The sequence below is a fragment of the Falco punctatus genome (assembly GCF_963210335.1).
Source record: "Falco punctatus genome assembly, chromosome: 3".
NCBI lineage: Eukaryota > Metazoa > Chordata > Aves > Falconiformes > Falconidae > Falco > Falco punctatus.
Window position 1 is genome coordinate 72094937 of NC_137582.1, and position 19165 is coordinate 72114101.

Sequence of the window (19165 nt, forward strand, 5' to 3'; positions counted from 1 at the left end):
CTTCATTTACCTTCTCAGAAAAAAATAATAATTAATTGGGTAAAATTATATTTTCTTACAGTTAGTGAAAACGATCGCCTCGGGCAATACCTGGGGGCGGGGGGAGGAAGGGGCGCTGCTGGGGGTGCTGCCGGGGGCGGTGCCGTGGGTGCCGTGGGTGGTGCCGTGGAGCCGCCCGCCCCCGTCCCGGGGCCGCCCCCGCCCGTCATCGCTGCGCGCCGGCGGGCGGCTCGGTGCGGGGGGATGGCGGCGGGCGGCGGCGCGGAGCGGTACTTTACACGCTGGTACAAGCCAGGTACGGCCGGGCCGGGGCCGGGGCCGGGCGGCAGCGGCGGGGCGGCCGCTCACTGCTGCTTGTGCCCTATTGCAGACGTGAAGGGGCGGCCGTGCGAGGACTTCTGCGTGCTGCAGCACTCCAACAGGCGAGTGGCGGTGCGGGGTGCGGGCCGCGGGCCGCCGTCCCCGAGCAGCGGTGCCCGCGGGCCGGCCCTGGCGCTGCGGAGCCCGGGCCGCTGCGGGGAGCGGGCGGTGCAGCCCGGCAGGACGCGGCAGCGCCCCCTCCTGGCCCTGCGCTCGCGGGCGGCGTGCGGGGGTCCCGCGCCGGGGGGTCCCGCGCCGCGGGGGTCCCGCACCGGGCGGTGGGGGGTGTGTGTTCCTGACCCGGGGGCAGCACTCCTGCAGGAATGGCTCGGGGGCTTGGCGGGGGCAGCGCGGAATACCGGGCGAACCGGGATTTTTCCAGGTGCGGGGATGGGGGAGTGACAGACCTTTGCCTTCCTATATCCCAGAGCCATAGTTCAGGCGCAAAAAGACCTTTTAAGATGACGGAGGCCTGCTGTTAACCCAGCACTGCCAAGGCCACCGCCAAACCATGTCCCATCGTTAATTACTACACCTGTAAGAACAGGGGAGCTGGAGGTCCCTGCCCCCCACCCCCTCCCCCATGTTATAGTTTAATTTGAAATAACTAGAGCCCGAAATAAATTCACTAATTATTTATTAAGGCAGGAAAGCAAAACCAGCGTGCTCGGCAGTCGGGGAATCACAGCTCCATCCAGGCTCGCAAATTCCGACAAGTAACACAGCCCTTTTATTCTCAACTTCAAGGCTGGTTTAAGCAAACAGTTATGCTCTCAGTCCCGGAGCAAGAAGCTGTATATTACAAAACTAAACTATTTTTACACTAAAGTCTAGACGAAGACAAAGGTTGTCGTAGTAACATGAGATTATGGTTTAACATTGGCCTTGCGAAGGTACATCTCGCAACTTCATGGTTAACAGTTAACTCTTTTCTCACCAGACAAAACATTCTCAAATCTATTACAGCAAGATCATTCCTTTTGTTAAAAACCCCTTTGATCAGCAAATTACCCTTAGTTACTTATTACACCCATATTGCCCAAGCAGGTTTGTAAAAAGGCCATTTGGCATCTGCCTTGCTGCCCTGGGGTCCCTGTGTCCTCTTCCGCTGAAAGGGCCCTTGACATCACCTTTGGTAGCAGGTGACCAACATTTCGGAGGGCTTTTCCATAGTAACATTTAGAATTAGTTTGTTTAACTTGGTTTCTAGCAAATGAATGGGCTCAATTTGAACAAACATTTAGCTTTTCCTATTTACAACTCAATTGCTTTTAATTGTACATGTTTGCTATGGACAGCAAGAGCAAGGTAGGAAATAAAACGTCATACTTTGCTGGTACTTCGATGTAGCTGGATATCCAGTGATTTGGAGCAAATCAACCCTGCACCTGCTTTGGACTCTTAGTAAGGTACCTTCACCCACCCAGCTCCTGCCCTTCTGCTACAGCCTGTTCTGACCGCAGGGGGACTGGTGGCATCTGAGTGTTTCTGGGGTGTCCGGTCCCCCAGGGAAGAGCAGAACTGAACTACTGCCTGCACAAAAACTGGCAGTGCCAGTTCCTTACGCGTTGAGGGAAGATGAGGAGGAATTTGTTGTTCCCGGTGGGTCGCCTGCTCCCATGAGGAATTCAGGGGACCAGGAAGGCATGCTTGGCGCAGGGCAGAGCCATCGCCTCGCCGCAGCTTGCAGAGCTGGGGCTCCCCTGTGGCCATCTCATGCAGTTCGCTTTCTCATTCTTTGGAAACAGAAACCCAAGTACCTGGGCATAACAGGTATAACAGCAACAGCGAGAAAGGACACCCTCGCATTTGCACTAAATATGTAGTTATTAGTCTCAGATGTCTAATATAAATGACAGTTTCAACCCTGTTGATATGGAGGAAAGGAAATAAAAATATAAACGCTTGTTCAAATGTCTGTGAAGATTTTGCTATTTTGAATTCTGAAATAGCAGGACCCTTGGCCTCTACAGCAGCTTAGCCAAATGCTCTGTTAAAGTATTTTACCGTTATAGATGGAGCTGTGGCTCAGCTCGGTATTTCTAAGCAGTGTAAAATTCTCTGTTGATTTTTTTGGTTTTTTAGGTCTCGGCTCTAACAGGCAACATTTGAAATAATAGATGATTTGTCACCTTCCCCTGAGAAAGAGGCAGGGGTGGAGGGGAGGGAGCTGTTCTGGTCCCTTTGAGATGCTGGGACATGCTGAAAATATTCGCCAGGATCCAGCTCCCTCTTGCGGGGAGCTGCACGGCAAGAACTTGCAAAGAATCCCAGAACGGTCGGGGTTGGAAGGGGTCTCTGGGGATCACCTGGTCTGGGCACCTGCTAAGGCACGGTCACCCGCGGCAGGTTGCACAGGATCGTGTCCAGGTGGGTTGTGAATGTCTCCAGAGAAGGAGAATCCACAGCCTCTCTGGGCAGCCTGTTCCAGAGCTCTGTCGCCCTCAAGGCAAAGTTTTTCCTCATCTTCAGGTGGAACTCGCCATGTTTTGGTTTGTGCCCGTTGCCCCCTGTCCTGTCGCTGGGCACTACTGAAAAGAGCCTGTCCCCGTCCTCCTGGCGCTCACCCTTAAGATATTTGTAGATGTTGATAAGATCCCCTCTCGGTCTCTCTTCTGCAGGCTACACAGGCCCAGCTCTCTCAGCCTTTCCTCATCAGGGAGATGCTCCAGTCCCCTCATCACCTTTGCAGCCGAAGGAGGAGTGCAGGGAGACAGATGCACCATCCACAGGGAAAGATCTAGTTCTGTGCCGTGGTTTTTCTCTGCAGTTCCTGTTCTGCTAATTCTGGTCCTTGCTCTAGGTTATAAACTCTTTTTAAACAAAATAGCTTCATCTCTGTTAATTTATTGACAAGTTCTGGGCTTTCCGTGTTTGTGCATGGTTCTAGCCCAGGGGTGAAGGCAGGCCTAGTTTCTACAGCTGGCTGCATCTCAAACTCTCTAGCTGCATGACAAGAAATAACTCTCCTTTAGAATCAAATAAAACGCAAACAGCAGGTTAACTAAAGCCCAGATCACCAAAGGATTCATCTGCCGTAACTAGTCACCACTGTCGGCCTTTAGCTGTTCTGAGAAACATTGCCTTGCGTTATGTTTTCCAACAAAAGAGTACGGTGCTTTACTTGATCGTCTTAAGCGAGTATCTCCTTCAGCTATCAGCGTGCAAGTGAGCCAGGTACGCTCCCATGGGGTACAGCACCAGACAGAACATCTCCAGCCTATTTAAAAAGCTGTGGCTCTGTTTAAACTTAAGCAGTGTACTGCTTTTGGTGGTCCAGCCTGGTACCTCAGAATAAAGCACCTCCTGTAGGGGCTGCTTTAGGCCAGAATGCAGTTTTCATTTAGTTTGGTATGGCAGGCATCAAGTGAGATGCCCCGAGGAAAGTGAGGCCAGTTTGATCCTGTATCTGATATTTTTGTAAGTGGGAAACTAAAATTTGTCTCTGATCTACAGCTGGCAACTATCTGCCATTCTGCTTCATTAGCTCAGGTAAATTGTGTCCTAGATATTACCCTACTCAACCCCCATGCTGTCACCCAGACCCGTCCCTCTGTCCTTGCTTCTTCCCTCAGTCTGGTAAGTGCCCGTCCTGTGAGTCCCACTGCAGTAAGCTTAATTTTCCTGCTAAACTGCAGAGGGAAGAATGTTGTGCTCTAAAGAGTGGCAGTAAACAATAGCTTTCACAACACCAAAGGCCTTGCTAGCATTTTAGACTAGGAGCCAAAATGAAGAAGTCAGTGTTGGTCTTAAATCCTACCAGTATAGGCAGAGGAGGTTGTGGAGCTTGCTTAGAGCACACAAGAACATGGCTTCTCACAACTGCAGTGTAATAACCCTGTTTCTCCTTGCAGAATCTGTGTCATCACCTTGGCAGAAGCCCATCCTCTTCTTCAAAGTGGAAAAACAATTAAAAGTGTTAACTACCAAATCAGTGCCAACTGTAGCAGACTCCAGAATAAGGTCTCTGGGAAGTCAAAAAGGGTGCGACGTTTTATTCTGTTCATTTTCATTTTAATCTCTCACACTGCCTGAGACTTTCTGTCCTTTCTGGGATAGAAACTTACCAAGTTGCCTTTACATTTTATTTTAAAACAAATACTACACAGCTGAGGAATTTAGACAGGCACCTCTTGAGAACGTCTAACTCAGCCGATGTCTTGCAGTGCTCCTGTGGCACCAGCAGCTTCCCGTGTTGCTCAAACCAAGGCTAACAGTTGCTTTTAGTCATTTTTTTCATAGCGTACAGAGGGGCTTAAACATCCCTGAAAAGATAGAAATTTTTTTTCCACAAAAATGCAGAGGATTGGGAGACTACTCTTTTTCCTCAAGCATACCTAGATAGCTGATGGGCTAGTACAGAGTGTTTCATGTTAGTTTTACAAGTATGTGTAGTTTAACCTGGTTATACTGAAATAAATGGTTCTGGTTTTCTCCCCTATCCCCTGATTTTCATCTGATCAAACTACAAGTCATGTTATTCTGCAAGAAACGTTATGACTAAACCTGTAAGGTCTTAAACAAGCTTCTGTTTGATTTGTGCACGTAACTAAGTCAGCACATAACTAAGCACAGGAAAGCAACGTGAGTTGCAATGACCTGTAGCTATCACACTTCCTTGCTTTGTTCTGAGAAGCTTACAAACTTATTTTGCTCATGGTAATACCTGAAAAAGCCCTGTGTAATTAAAAGTATATATATGTTTATTTTTCCAATGCAGGGAGCTCAGTTTTTAACAGAACTTGCCCCTCTGTGCAGGATATCTTCCTCAGATGGAGAGGAATACACAGTTTACAGGTAAGGTTTTCCCCTTTTTCTTCTTACCTTTGCATGCTGTGCATTTCTACTGAATCTAAACACTTTTGCAGTTGTATAAGAGGGCGGTTGATCGAAGTGAACGAAAACATTCTTAGCAATCCTGCTATTCTGCAAGAAAAGGTAGGACACTTTCTTGCTTTTTACTTTCTAACTTTTATTTCACTGCTAACTTCAGTCTTGCTTTTTAGCCATCAACCGAGGGATACATTGCAGTGGTTCTACCCAAATTTGAAGAAAGCAAGAGTGTAACTCAAGGACTGCTGACACAGAAGGAGTATGGGGAGGTTTTGTTGAAACGTCTTAATTCTTCTTCATGAAATTAATTACACACTTATCATCTGTATTTGATACTAAATGAGCTACTTTTTTTATATACTGTAATTTCCATGGTATTGGAAGGCCTAGTGCCCGTTTTTAAAACTGGAAATTAAATGCTTGATTCATACAAGAATAAACCAGTTCCAATAAGTTTGTATATGAAAATCTGCTTCCACTTTTTCCTCTGAATTCTAGCACTACAAGTTTTTAAATAAGCACAGAATGATACGCTGGAGAGTATTTATGTTCCACAGGCAGCTTTGCTTCTGCTCAGTGCAAGCATAATACATACAGAAAAATCATGATTTAGCCATCACTTAATTTAGCTAAACTAATACAATATGGTGTTTGACAAAGGTGAACTGGAAATAAAAATGCAACAGAAGCCTGTGTACAAAGAGCAGATGAACTTGAAAATATGTATTTCACACCAGGTTGTATTTTCATGGCATCATGAAGTCAAGTAATGCCCTTTGTACAGAAGTTTGTCATAATGAGTATCTATTTTCTTAAATTTTAAATGGTATAATGTAAAGTCTACATAATACTTCAGTGGTTCTACATGCAATTCAAATTCTGCTCAGTAAGTTTTAATAAAAAAGGAAGCAACAACTGCCATCTACAAATAAAGAGGGTAAAAGAGAAGGGGTTTGAATCAAGAGTATTAATCACTTAGAAATACACTTTTGGAAATACGAATCATGTCAACAAGATTAAAATTCAGTGGCGCAGCTATTAAAAGAGGGGTTTTTTCCTAGAAGTACTTAATTGCAGGCATAAATCGTAACTAAGATAACATTTCAGTGCTTTAGGCCACAGCCTTTCAGACTATATTCCTGATTCTGATTTATCAAATACATAGACTGAAATAGGCCAGAGATGAGTTTACAGACTTCAACAGTAGTGTTACATACAGCATATGCAGCACAAGGTTCTTTATATAAAATGTCTATTAGCAGCATCTTTGGGTTGAAACCTCCATTAAGACATTCATAAGCATTAATTACAAAACCAGTATCAATAGTGAGCATAGGAAAGGCATTCACATTATAAAAATATGTAACAATTAGACTAGCTGGTGTTGTCATTGCTAAGTAATGGGACATCTATTAGATGTGACAAAGGTCAACAGCTTTAATTCAAATTAACCTGGTCTGACTTTCCACAAATGAAAGCATTATTTAAAATTCAGCAAGTGTTATTTTCAAATGGGAGTTTCTGCATTTCTAAGTGCTACAATTACTTGCTCTCTAAAAACGTCATGTTTGTTACATGATTTTCTAAAGACTTGATGCCAAATGTCTCAGCTCTCCTTTCTGGGGTGTGTGCATTTCTGCCGGTCTGTAGTCTGTCTTCTCTCCATGGTGGAGCAGGTTTAAGACATCCATTTCCTGCTTTATTCTGTATATATATATAAAAAAATATTCTTAAACCCAAACAAAACCAAAAAATCCAACAAAAAAAACAAATCAAAAGAACTTTACAATATTGCAGATGAACCAAGTACTCACCTTTCTCAGTAATTTGCAGCAAAGTGGAAGAAGCTGGCATAACAGAGTCATCACATTCCTTGTTTTCAGAATGCATGCATCAACCTAAACAAGACCGTTAAGAGTAGAATAAGACCACTCATTACTTTTATTAGGCAATTGTTTAATGCATAACTTGATAATCTATTTCAAGCTTAAATATGTAATATTTGTCTTTCATAAATCCCTTCTAATCAAAAGGGTTTGCCTAACTTTTTTTGAATTTCTCTATATAGTGCACGTAAAGCAACAGCATGCCTTCTGTTAACCCAAGACTTGAGCTAGGAAAGACAAGGGAATGACACACGTCCCAGGAGAAGGAACTAATAATAACATAGTAAACAGTAGTAAGTGTCTTGGAAAAGAGCCCTTACCATCTTAGATATGATTCTCACAATTCTTCATGTGTTTCCTTTTGTTTTATGTCTTGTCAGCATGATTTAGAGAGCCATGCATCATGTAAACCTTACCTTGATATATGTTAGGCTGTAAGTTAGCTAGATCTTAAAGCATTTAAGTTTATGCTTCGAGTCTAACACTCAGCACAAGTCACAAGTCTGGGCCCTCAACAAACATTAATTTGATAGCCTGTTATCACTATGTAAAGTGATAAAATCACTGTATAAACAGACTGGAGTTCCCGTTTAGTTCAGCTAGAGAGCGTAAAACAAACCAAGCAGCAGCCCTGAGGTGCTCAGTTTGGTTTTGAGTGGCTTGGATGCTCTAGTCTGTTTCAGTCCCTGCTGTAAAATTGAAAAGTCTTTTCCATAGCTCATTGGAAACAAACATCCAGGTGCACAGAAATGGTCTTGCTCACACTGATCACATTGCTGCTCAGGGATACTTGAAGTTCTTCAAAATGCCTGACCCCTATTCCCCACCAAGGTCTGCAGATCTAGTTCTTGTGGTAACAATGCTGAAACTTTTATGGCAGCTGTATACACCTTTACTCATCACAAATATGAATAATGTCAAAATAAACTCTGGGCAGTCTAGAGTAAGACTCCACCTACTGAAAAGCAAGCATGTATTTCCATAATAGAGTCTTTGGGGTTTGGAATTTGTTACATTTATGTGAAGCATCAATAACAACAGAATAATTACTACAGTGGTGGAAATACAAATTACCTTCATTACTACTTTGATTGCTGAAGTCCTTTCTTAGCCATGTACACTTAATTACAGTTCATATTTCTCTGAATGAAGTTCTAGTGGGTCACTATTACTACTGTAATCTAGTGGGTCACAGTATTACTATATACCACATTACTCCATCTCATATTATTCAGTTGAAAATTTTCAAGTTGCAGCATGGCAAAATTCCAGTATCCCTCTTTATCTAGTGGATAAGTTGAAGGAGATGTTGACAGAAGTTCTTTGAAAAAAGTTCTTGGCAGTAAAAAGCGATATAAAGTAGTGGAAGCCTATGGACACATTTCCACATTTTTATTTATTTATTTATTTATTTTAATAGCAGTCCAGGAACATCACTGTCTTGCGAAACATTTCTGTAAACTCCTTCACTAACAGTGAAATCCAAACCCCAATCATTACATTGCTTTTAATAATAGGAAGGAAAAAAATCCCATTACTTATTTTACTGATTCTTAAGACTCTGAAGTTGATAAGCTAGGGGTAGGCAAACTGCTCCTTAAAACATTAATATCAACGATATGTCTGTGGGCACTGGGCCAGTTACACAGAATTTGGATATCCATGCTCTCTAACGAAAACATTCATATACACCTGCAGAGTAATACTATCCAAGCTACCACTGGCAGGCTTCCAGGCACGCTGGCTGCCAGCGTACCATATTTTGCCTCCTATCAAATTCTCGGCATGAATGAGAGGGTGAGGTCACGATAAATGTCACTGAAGCCCTGCTCTGATAGTGGAGAGGGGAAATGAAAAAAAAGGATAGAAAACTATCACCCATATTGAAGAAAATCCCTCTGAGACAAGACAGTGCAGTAAATGGCTTGTATGACAGTTATGAACAAGGGATGTCCCAACAGACAAAACATTTTCAGCAAGTGGAACAATTCTTGCTGTTCTTCCTCTACACTTTGCACATCAGCTTTCAAAACATGTTAAGTGCAAACCAGTACTTCAAGCTGAAGTAAATTCATCTTCTACATAAGGTGCAGCAACGATGACATATTGCACAGCAGAAAAATGCTTGCACAACACCATAAAATGTGTACTTACTAATTTTCATGTTCCTCTATCAATCTAAGAAGTTCCACTGTCATGAACTGCCTAATATTTTAGCAGAAGCATACATTAATTAATAAGTTACTATATTTCAAAACAAGTTAGGTCTTACTTTCAGGAACAGATATAGTTTTTACCTTACCTTTGTAAAGGTAGCACTTTTACCCTGAACAGAAGCTTTAGCTGTTATTTGCAGCTGCTTGCACATAGAGATCAGTTTTTCAGCCTCCAACAGAAGCAAAGGTTTGTCATCATCGTGTACCTGAAAAGTTTCAGGAAGACAAAACCATTTTGTTAAAGGCTCTGATATTAATGGAGAAGATGGCACAACCAGGTTTTAAGTGGTATCACTAGTGCCATAAGCTGAATGGCTGTTTTAGAGGTCATACATCACCTGATTAGAAAAGGCATGAAGAGCCGAAGCAAGCTTTGTGCCCTCTGTAGCAAAAATCTGAAAAAGGGAGAAAGCGTGTAACAAAATGAACCACAATGAAAGATGAGGCTCTTTTTCCCTTGTTGTTTCAATAGCGTGCTCTAAAGTAAAAAAGCTACAGGCAATATTTGTGGTAGTTGTATACATTTATAATTAACAAAGTTAGCAGTTTGCAGTGACTTCTGAAATAATAAGCTACGTTACAAATGGCCATTCTCCCAGATAAGCAAGGTTTAAAGGCTTTCCCTTTACACAGAAAAAAACCTGACTTCCAATTATTTTTTGCACTGTAGCAGCTCACAAGAGTTTTGTGGGTAGGTGACACCTGCTGTGTTTGTTTATATTGTCCAGACAAAGGTAACCAGTCTCCTGTTAAACACAGACATCTATCTTGGCAATACCACGCCACATGCCTTCATTTGGCCTCTTGTCTTTCATTCGTATTATTCAGTTTTGCATAGTCTTTCTTTCCCATGAAAATGCTGCTGCTGCTCAGACTAGGATGGAGCATCCATTACCACCATCAGGGACCGAGCTGAGTGACACAGTGAGTACTACTGATGCACTGAAATGCACCCTATTTGCCATAACGCCAGTTTGCTATTCCTACTCCCAATTGGAATTTAATGAATGCTGTCTTAGCCTACTATGGGAACACTCAGAAGTTAATTTTCAGAAAGTAGAGAGCCAGCAGAGAGTAACCAGGGTTAGGCTGCTTAAAATCTACAGTTGCCATTCAGATCATGGTACACTGTATTTATGTTTAAGGAATTGGCAAGTTAAGAGTTCCAATTTGTTCTCAACTCAGGCTGCCTGACTCCTATTTTGTTAAAAATACATTACCTCAGCTTGATGAAATAAATCTTGAGTAGTTTTCAGAAGTCCTTCTCCTCTGTGGGAAATAATGAAAGCAGAATATTATGCCATGTACAGGCTGCAGATTATATTGCCTGTTATTTGCACAATTTATAGTATCTCTCTCCTCCCCATTCACACCACTGAACTGTAAAATACCACTCCTTTAGAATATACTACACACAACAATAACTTACTACAGGAATGGCATTTCAAAATATTATATAAACACCTCAGTGGCTACAGCACCATTGGGAAATTAAGAACGGTTCAGTTCTCATCAGCTGAACAACAACAGAAATCCATGTCTCTGGCATACTGAGTATTACTGGACTAGCAGGTAAGAAAAATAATCTCATCTCTTACACAAAAAAAACCCCTGAATTCTTCACATAAGAAAATGACATTGCATGGGCAAGTTTCAAAACACCTTTCAATACAGCCAAAATCAGTGAATTCTCATCTACAGTTATAGAGCTGTGCTTTAATTCCTTCAATTTTGAAAGTATTTATGAACATGCTTCTTAAATTTTTTTCTGTACCCAAGAGATAATTAAATAGCTGTTCTGCAACAAAACAGATGTTTAGCACTTTAAACCACCCCTACTTTTATTATTGAACAGCTTAGAAATTTACAAGAATTTATAAAGCAAAAAGGTAAAATTAAAAGTCCTTTCTGAATGCGTCCCTATTATTATACACTTAAAATTAAATTGTCTTATTTCTTATAAACTCTTTTAATGCTTCTCTTCTCACCAAAACATGCTGCATACAGCGTAATTACCTGGTAAATAAATACATGGAGTAGGCCATACTTGACATGCCTTGTCCATGTTGCACGATTTCATTCTCTTGATCCTCCCATTTCTCTGTCTCAGAATCCACATCAGATGTGAGCAGATGCAATTCTAATCCAAGTTTTGCAATCTTTGCCTGTTCCTGTAAGTGGTAACCATATTTACGGCACTTGAAAATACATTCTTCTGACAAGAAAAGAAAAAATAATTTTTTTTTTACTAAAATGAAGGCATCTTACCTCAGTATCTAGTTTGACTGGCTTTAATGCTTTCAGATTTGCATTATGCTTCTGTTTCAAACAAAAAATAATATTTTTTAAATAAAAGGAATTCGTAATCATTTTACTAACAAATCCTAAGATGTGGCTCTGCCTAAGAGGCAGACTTTGCAGGACAGTTGCGGTTGTTCAGACAAATTTCTCAGTAGAAGCTGAGAACCTGTTCTGATCTGGCTGTCCTCAAATGGCACATGCAAACAGGGTCTCTGTGCCTACAGACACCCTAAAGTCCTAAAGTTTCAAGGAAAAGACCTCTTCCACAGTTCTCAGACTCTACTTCTTCACACAAAAACATCTCTTCCCCTTACCCTCTAAATCCTCGGTAATATTTTGGACTAAATAAACAGTCTTAATCAAGTACTACTGCACTGATGTTTCCATCAAAGATGATTCTCATGTAACAGGGACTTGGAAGTTGATTTAGCTAGAAGCAGGCTGATCTAGGGGACAACCCACGTAAATGCTAGTGTGATGATGTACCTCATTATTCTGCGTCACTTTGTTGAAGTAGCTGGAAACAAATACTGACACTTTGGGGTTTTTTTGTTGGTTTCCTTCTTTTATTTAAGTCATGAACTACCTGAAATACCAGTCTGGCTGCAAGCCAAATACTGGCTCAGATTAAACAATGATTAGTGGTACTGATGCAAGTGGGCTATCCGGTAAGGCAGAGCTTGCCAATTGTGTAACACATATACACAATAATAAATTATTTATTTCAAATCAGTTAACTAGCATGTTGAGAGCTGTAGTTCCTGGCTTTAACTTCATGTGCTGGTGCTGTCACTGTGCAGACATCAAAAACTAACAGATGCGGGAGCCACAGTCCACATTCCGAAACTGCTCTGAATGCAGAGGAATGGAAAGTACAAAGTTGGTGTCATAACTTGGAGGAGTGAGCCACTGGAGGAGGCTGGATGATAAGAGTGCAGGACTCAGATCCTTGTTTGAGAATCTGAAAAGAGCTGCTATTCATTAGTGGGAGTGCTTGGGCAAATTAAACTCAGTAATCCCTGCAGGGGGGGAAGCCACTATTCATTGTGAACAGCAACAGAAATAAGCTTCAGGTGCCATCTCCATCTCTCATTTCAAGAGTTTAAGCAGAAATAAAATACTACAATTGAAGTTCCTACTGCAGTTTGCTGCTCAGTTTAGCTTTCATGCCATTTCCCTTTTCTCATCCCCAAATTTTTAATTATTCTGAATCTTATGAATGTCTACCCAGATTAGACACTGTCATACTGCCTATGTATTAGAAATGCCGATCTCATTGAAAGATCTGGCAAAAAGTGTAAGAACTGATACTCCTAATTAAGTTTGATCACGTGCATATTAGAGATGCAATTCAAGAAACGCTGGTTTTAAGGCAGTCTTAAAAGAAGAAAGGAACACAAAGCCAAACTAGATTTGTATGTAAACACAAATGTTGGGCCAAAGTAAGGCAAGTGTTTAAGCTGCTGAGTGAATGGTATTCAAGAAAACCAGCATTCTAGAACAGGTAAGTTTTTCTATCCACAAATAACTAAAGAAACCTCAGAATGTTTGAGATCTGTAGTCTTCCCTATTCTCGTATTCACTTACACTACTTTAACAGAAGAATCAGTACAAATCGGATAAGAAATTATTCTGCTTTTAAAACATGATTTGACACCTAATGCTATGGAGAAGAATATACCCGTGCATTAAGCACACACATGAATCACCACTACTGCTCCGTCCTCATCTATGCCATTGGCTAGGATGCCACTCATTACCAGCAAACAGCACAGTTGCAATTAAACAGATGTAACAAAATATGTGATCAAATTGGATCAACAGGGGAAGTGTGGCTTCTGTGCAGGGACAGCATGGGCATTAGCCAGGCACAGCAAGATGTCTGTGATGGCAGCAGGGAGGGAAGAGTCAGTAGCAAGAGTCACAGCACTGGGAAGAGAGGCAGTTCCAAAGGTCAGTGCATCAGTTAGGCAAAGAAGTTACCCTGTGAAGATGCTGTTGTCTTATGGATGTAATCTACATTTCCTGTCTACTTGTAAAACACATATTACTCATAAGTTCCCCAAATCCAAGCATCTTGCAGAATTCAAAAGAAGGCAGTAACCTTTTAAACAACAATGCAGAACTGTTTAACCTGGGAACAAAGTTTTTATTGAATGTATTTTTAAAGGACGCATGAATCAGTAAGTGGGAATCTGACTTCAAACATCTCGTCTTTTAAATTTTGGCTGAAGTCTAGAAGCTATGTAGCTTAGTCAAAGCAGTGACCCTATCAAACCCTATCAAAAGTCATGGAACCAATCTATTTTCCAGCCTCAATACTTAGTTCTGTACCCGTGAAATTCACCCATGCTCACCCAGCCACACACATTCTATTTAAATCTGAAGATTGGATTTCTAAGGTATGCCCTTTTGTCTTTTCATTAAAGGTCAGAAGTAGCACATTGTGTTTAAAGTCACAGAATTGTACAACAGAAGACATGGAGATGGGATCATTTCACACCCAAATTCCTCAACACTACATGTTATGGAAAGAGAGCAAAGAGAGAAAGAAACAAGCTAGAGCTTACTGTACCTCCTGAGATCATTCTTCCTTTTTCCCACCTCTGAAAAGATTCAGTATGTAGCATGTGAATCAAATGACTGGTTACACAATACTAATAAGGTTTAGGAGGTTTCCTAATACACAGATGCTCAGATACAACGTAATATAAATTATGATCAGCTAAGGATATTGATTACCTCACAACTAAAACTCGCTATTTGGTGTAGCTTTTTTCTCTGTATTAAACGCACTTAAGATAAAGAAGGAAACAAGAACCCATTTTCTGAAGACCCTACAACAGACTTAAATATGTCCATTTGTTCCTAATAGGTCAACTCGGGCAACAACACTGAAGAAAAATCAGATTATCAAGACTTATTTTCAGTATGTTTCAGTGTATTCATTCTATTCTTAATAGTCACAATGCATTTTTTATTATACAGCATGACAGTCAAGTCAGTGGTAAAAAATATGAAGAGGCATTAAAGCTCATGTACAATCAAAGTGATTAAAGCATATTATGTAATGAGTTACCCTAGTTTTCAGTATGTTTGTTATTCATTTAATAAATACACAAAATTTGATATTTTACTGTTCACCCACCCAGTCAGGATGCATGTTACCACGGTATTGCTATGCCCTCATCAAGGTGTGACATGGAAAGAAATCAATTAGTTAACAGCAGATACAGAATAAATACAAGAATCCTAAAAGCAACTTACCCCTGGTCTGGGCAGTGATAGGTAGACACGCTTCTCTCCTATGAAGAACACATACGTTTACACCAAGATTTGTATTCAGATTTTAATCATGAGATCACATGCCGTACTCCACCCCTCCTTAAGCTACAGTACTATAATAGCAACTTACTTACCTGTAATTCCTGCTCTTTGATTATTGCAGAGGATTCCCCCTCTGTCTCATGCTTCCAGAGACAGACAAGCCAAGAACACTGCACTGTTCAGATTTTAGCTCTCAGAAACCGGCAGATAAGCTTCTCTGAACAGTTTCCCTCAGTATGATTTCTGGTTCCCTGCATGCAATCCACAAGCAAGTAAAGCAACTCTCTCCAATAACTACCATTAAATGCTATCACCACACGCACTCATTTTGTTCCAAAGTACTGAATATACAATGGTAGTTCCACATAAGGCTGGCATGGGTTGGATGGTCTAAAATTTTGAGTAGGCAATGCCACTAGCGAGAAATACCTAGGCAGGTTTTTCTACGTAATGCCAATAAAATTCTCATGTTGTACTGTACTATACGTATCCTTTGCGCACTGTACCTTATAAGGAAAATGTTCTGTAGCAATTGACACACTTATTGAATTATTTCTTATATCCCCAGGAGCCTCAGATATTCCAAGCCTGAGCAAAACAAACGGAGAAAGAAAAAAGTCCTTCTAGGTGTCACCTAGAAGTAGTAAGAGGAGTTTATCAGCAAGAGGAAACAGCGCCTGGGCTAACAGCCTAGGTTTAGAGCTCCAGTTACCAGCAGACTTAATTATCTATCAAGACATATTTATTACAATAGATTCAGGAGAAGAAAATCTGATAAATCAAATAAAAATAAAATAAAAACTTAAAAACTAGTGAAAAACAGATTTTACCTGAAGAAACAATGGGCTACTATAATGGATATCGGGACCAGGTTTGCATAGACATGATGCACCTCGACAGACAAAGGACAAGCAACAAACCCCACTACAACTGCTATTTCCTCCTCTTCTATCAGCTCTTACAGAAATTCCATTCCGAGTCCTCAGAAGACAGTTCTCTTGTGCATTCGTCATTTTTGAAAGTATGCTCTTTATCTCCTGACACCACAGAAAGATCATGTGCTCCATGCCTAGGCAACTAACACCTAAAAAACTAATTTCAGTAAGTTGACAAGTGTCCCTCAACCCTCTTGATAAGTATGAAAAATGTAATTCTTCCCTAAGATCACTTCTTCCTTCCCCTACCCAGTTTGGGAAAAGATGAAATGAGCTACCAGGGCACAAGGTGCCTAATTATTTTTTTCAGAATGCAGAGTTATTCAGAATTAATTGCCCAAATATGCATTCAAGCAAGATTTTTCACCAAAGGCTGACAAAAATTATGAGAAGTGACTTACAACATTCTATGTATCAAAACATCAGCTAAAGGGCATGTAAGACACGTCAAGAACAAACACCAACTTGTAAGTTTAAAATGCCGTAGCATAAAAGATCTCCTTGCTGCTATGTAAAAACCTGTTGTGCCATGTTTAAAAACAAAACAAAACAAAAGTTCAAACACAGAAAGCTTTGACATAACAAATGGAATACAAATGCATACTGAGAGGGCATACTACTCACTCATACAAGGTGGGCATTCAGAATTATGGAAACCGAATGGAAAGAGGTGGTAAACAGAAATAATAAAAAAAAAAATTACTTTGTTTTGCTCTTCAAGCAATTCCCATTATTTGGCTTTACAAGGTTTATTTGCTCACCATATTCAGAAAGAGGAAGGATCTCACCGTTATTGGAACATTTAATAAAAACTCAAAACATACACACACAAAAAAACCCCACCCCACTGGACCCACAGCTACCAGATCTTTCAAAAGCGCAGATCAACTTGGGCCAAAGATAATCCTACTTCATCAGAAAATATTAAATTGTATCGGTATAATCACAGAATTTATATTTGATTCAATTAATAGAATACACATACACTTTTTTCAGGTATTTAAGTTCCTTAGTTTGTAAGTCAGATCTTTGCTGTAATAGCAAAAGGCTTTTTGCAATATTATGATCTTCATTTCATTTATTTAAGCCTGCCTTTGCTTTTCCTAATGTTTTCTCAAACTCATTTTTCCTCTAAAATTAGTTGTTATTATTTTATCCTCTTTGCCTTCCAATTCTCTGCTTTCCAGTAGTATCAGTCACGGTCTTCCCTCCAAAATATCTCTATTTCAACTTCTAAATTCTGCTTTTGATCTCATTTCTTACCTGAGAGTAGGATGACTGCATCCCTGCTTCACCCTTCTTTTTAGTACCCTAATTTCTACGTTCTGAAATTCTGCTCTGTACCCCCTATTTATCAGCTACAGCCCTCCCAAATCCTCATGGTCACTTAACTCCTCTCAAATCAAACAGGCAAAACAAAACGGAAGGGCAGAAAAAGAAGTTATCTTCATAAATCATTCTCTCACTTCTGATCATGCTACAAGGGATCGATCAGAGGATAATTCAACACATTCTCCTGCAGCCTGTTGAAACCAGAAAACTGGGGGTGGGGGAAGAGACTGGCTGACATCCAGCACATTGGAACAATGAGAGGTACTTTCATCAGGTGACTGATCTCAAAGTGCAGGAACCCCAAAGTTAAGTATCTAACCTAAACTAGCAATTCTGAGAACAAACCAGAGCCAACCTCCCAGCTGAGAGGAGCCCAGCACTCTCCCCAGCCCAGCCCAGTTCCAAACACCAACTGTGCAGACTGGGCTGCCTCACCGCTAGATTAAAGCGTTTCAGGGTTAAGCAAAAGGCAGCCGACTCTACCTCACTGTACAGCTCTGCATAGCACAAGGGACATTTTCAAAACACAGGTGAGGATTACTGGGCTGGGCTGTGCCCACCTACCCCCCTACCTCTAGGTGCATGTGCACCCCACTCCCCCAGACCAGCCCGTTTCAACTTGGGCACAATCTAATGCAATTATACCAAAAATGAGTTTCATTTCCAAGCAAAATCTGGCTCTCTACACGTGCAAGTTTTGAACCTCAGTATGAGAAATACCTAATTTGCTGATATGAAAGGAACACCGGATAAGGAGTTATGCAATTGCTTGTAAAAATAAAGAACCAGTATAAACAATGTGAATCTAGTGTTATCAGAAAAATGCTTTTTTTATTTGATGTGTCCAGCACATTCAGTCACCATTCAATTTTTGCCTCATAAGCTGTATTCCGAACTCTCTAACAAAGCCAAACATTTAAATTGGTAGTACAAAAATACAAGTTCTTAAACTGAGGAGGAAAAAAAAATATACCTTCTTACTGTATTTCTATCTTTTGGTACACGCAATCACATTCTACTAGGAATAAAGCACTTGTTACATTTTAGTCTGTAAAATCAAGACACTTTTACCAATCTCAACATTAAGACAAGTATCATGAGTTATGAGAAGAATAAAACCTTATATAATATTGTGAAAATTGTGTTTGGAGGCAAAAGTTTTGTGAATGCCACTCTTACGATCTCTTGAAAAACAAACATTTTAGTTTATTTATGGGGTCGTCAGTCATGTTTTCAAGGAGGAAAAGAAATGTTGAAAGTGGCAATGTAACTTTAGGGTATTTTCTGGAAGCAAAAAGGTGGGAGTGTTTGGGTGAGGTTTTTTCCTTTCTTTTCTTTGACAAGAGTCACTCTGAAGTCCAACAACAGAACACAAGCAAACAAAAAGGGATTAGCCCACAATAACTGAGAAAAACTTTGTAAAAGATAGGTGGATATAGGAGACCACATTATTTCTAAGGAGACAACTGACAGTTAATATGAAACAGTTTAGATTCAGAGAGGTCTCTTACCAGGCCAGGACACGAGAGAAGGAAAATGGAGACAAGATTTCTTAAGCATCGTTTTGGCAATACAAGACCTAATACAAGCCCAAGGCCACATAAAGAAAACGAGCTACACTTAATATCTTACCAATGGTATCAGAACACTTTATGCTGAAAGAACGACTAAGAAAATAATAGATGCTAATCAGAACGGACTCATCTGGCGATGCCGAACAGGAGGAGATAGTCTTCATCGCACCCAGACCCACACACGCACACTATAGCCTCCAACACGCGCAGCAGCACCTACCCATTCACTTCTCTCTCCTTCAAGCAATGACATGGGGTTGCCTTGTGACATGATACTTCAAAGAAATTGGAAAGCACCACTTGTGGAAAATATCTGTTATCTGCTGTCAGCAGCCACAAGAGAAGAAAAAGTGGCTAACTACAGGAGTGGTTGGGAATCTGCTGCAATACTTCAAAAAGTA

General features: G+C 40.8%; 2 protein-coding genes across 2 annotated transcripts in view; one reads left to right on the forward strand and one right to left on the reverse strand.

The window, feature by feature from the left end:
* Nucleotides 1-153: 153 nt before the first annotated feature.
* ABITRAM (actin binding transcription modulator) lies at nt 154-5661 on the forward strand. Its single transcript, XM_080378637.1, has 6 exons — nt 154-295; nt 371-422; nt 4215-4344; nt 5081-5157; nt 5229-5298; nt 5367-5661. The coding sequence occupies exons 1-6, from the start codon at nt 244-246 to the stop codon at nt 5493-5495; spliced, it is 510 nt and encodes a 169-aa protein (XP_080234763.1). The 5' UTR covers nt 154-243; the 3' UTR covers nt 5496-5661.
* CTNNAL1 (catenin alpha like 1) overlaps nt 5522-19165 on the reverse strand; it is a 58797-nt gene continuing 45153 nt past the window's right edge. The window contains exons 12-19 of the mRNA XM_080378593.1: nt 14864-14901; nt 11564-11614; nt 11312-11466; nt 10516-10564; nt 9634-9690; nt 9382-9501; nt 7008-7091; nt 5522-6897 (exon numbers count right to left, since the gene is read on the reverse strand). Of these exons, the coding sequence (XP_080234719.1) occupies nt 6736-6897; nt 7008-7091; nt 9382-9501; nt 9634-9690; nt 10516-10564; nt 11312-11466; nt 11564-11614; nt 14864-14901 (716 nt within the window). The 3' untranslated portion in view covers nt 5522-6735. The remainder of the gene's footprint in view (nt 6898-7007; nt 7092-9381; nt 9502-9633; nt 9691-10515; nt 10565-11311; nt 11467-11563; nt 11615-14863; nt 14902-19165) is intronic.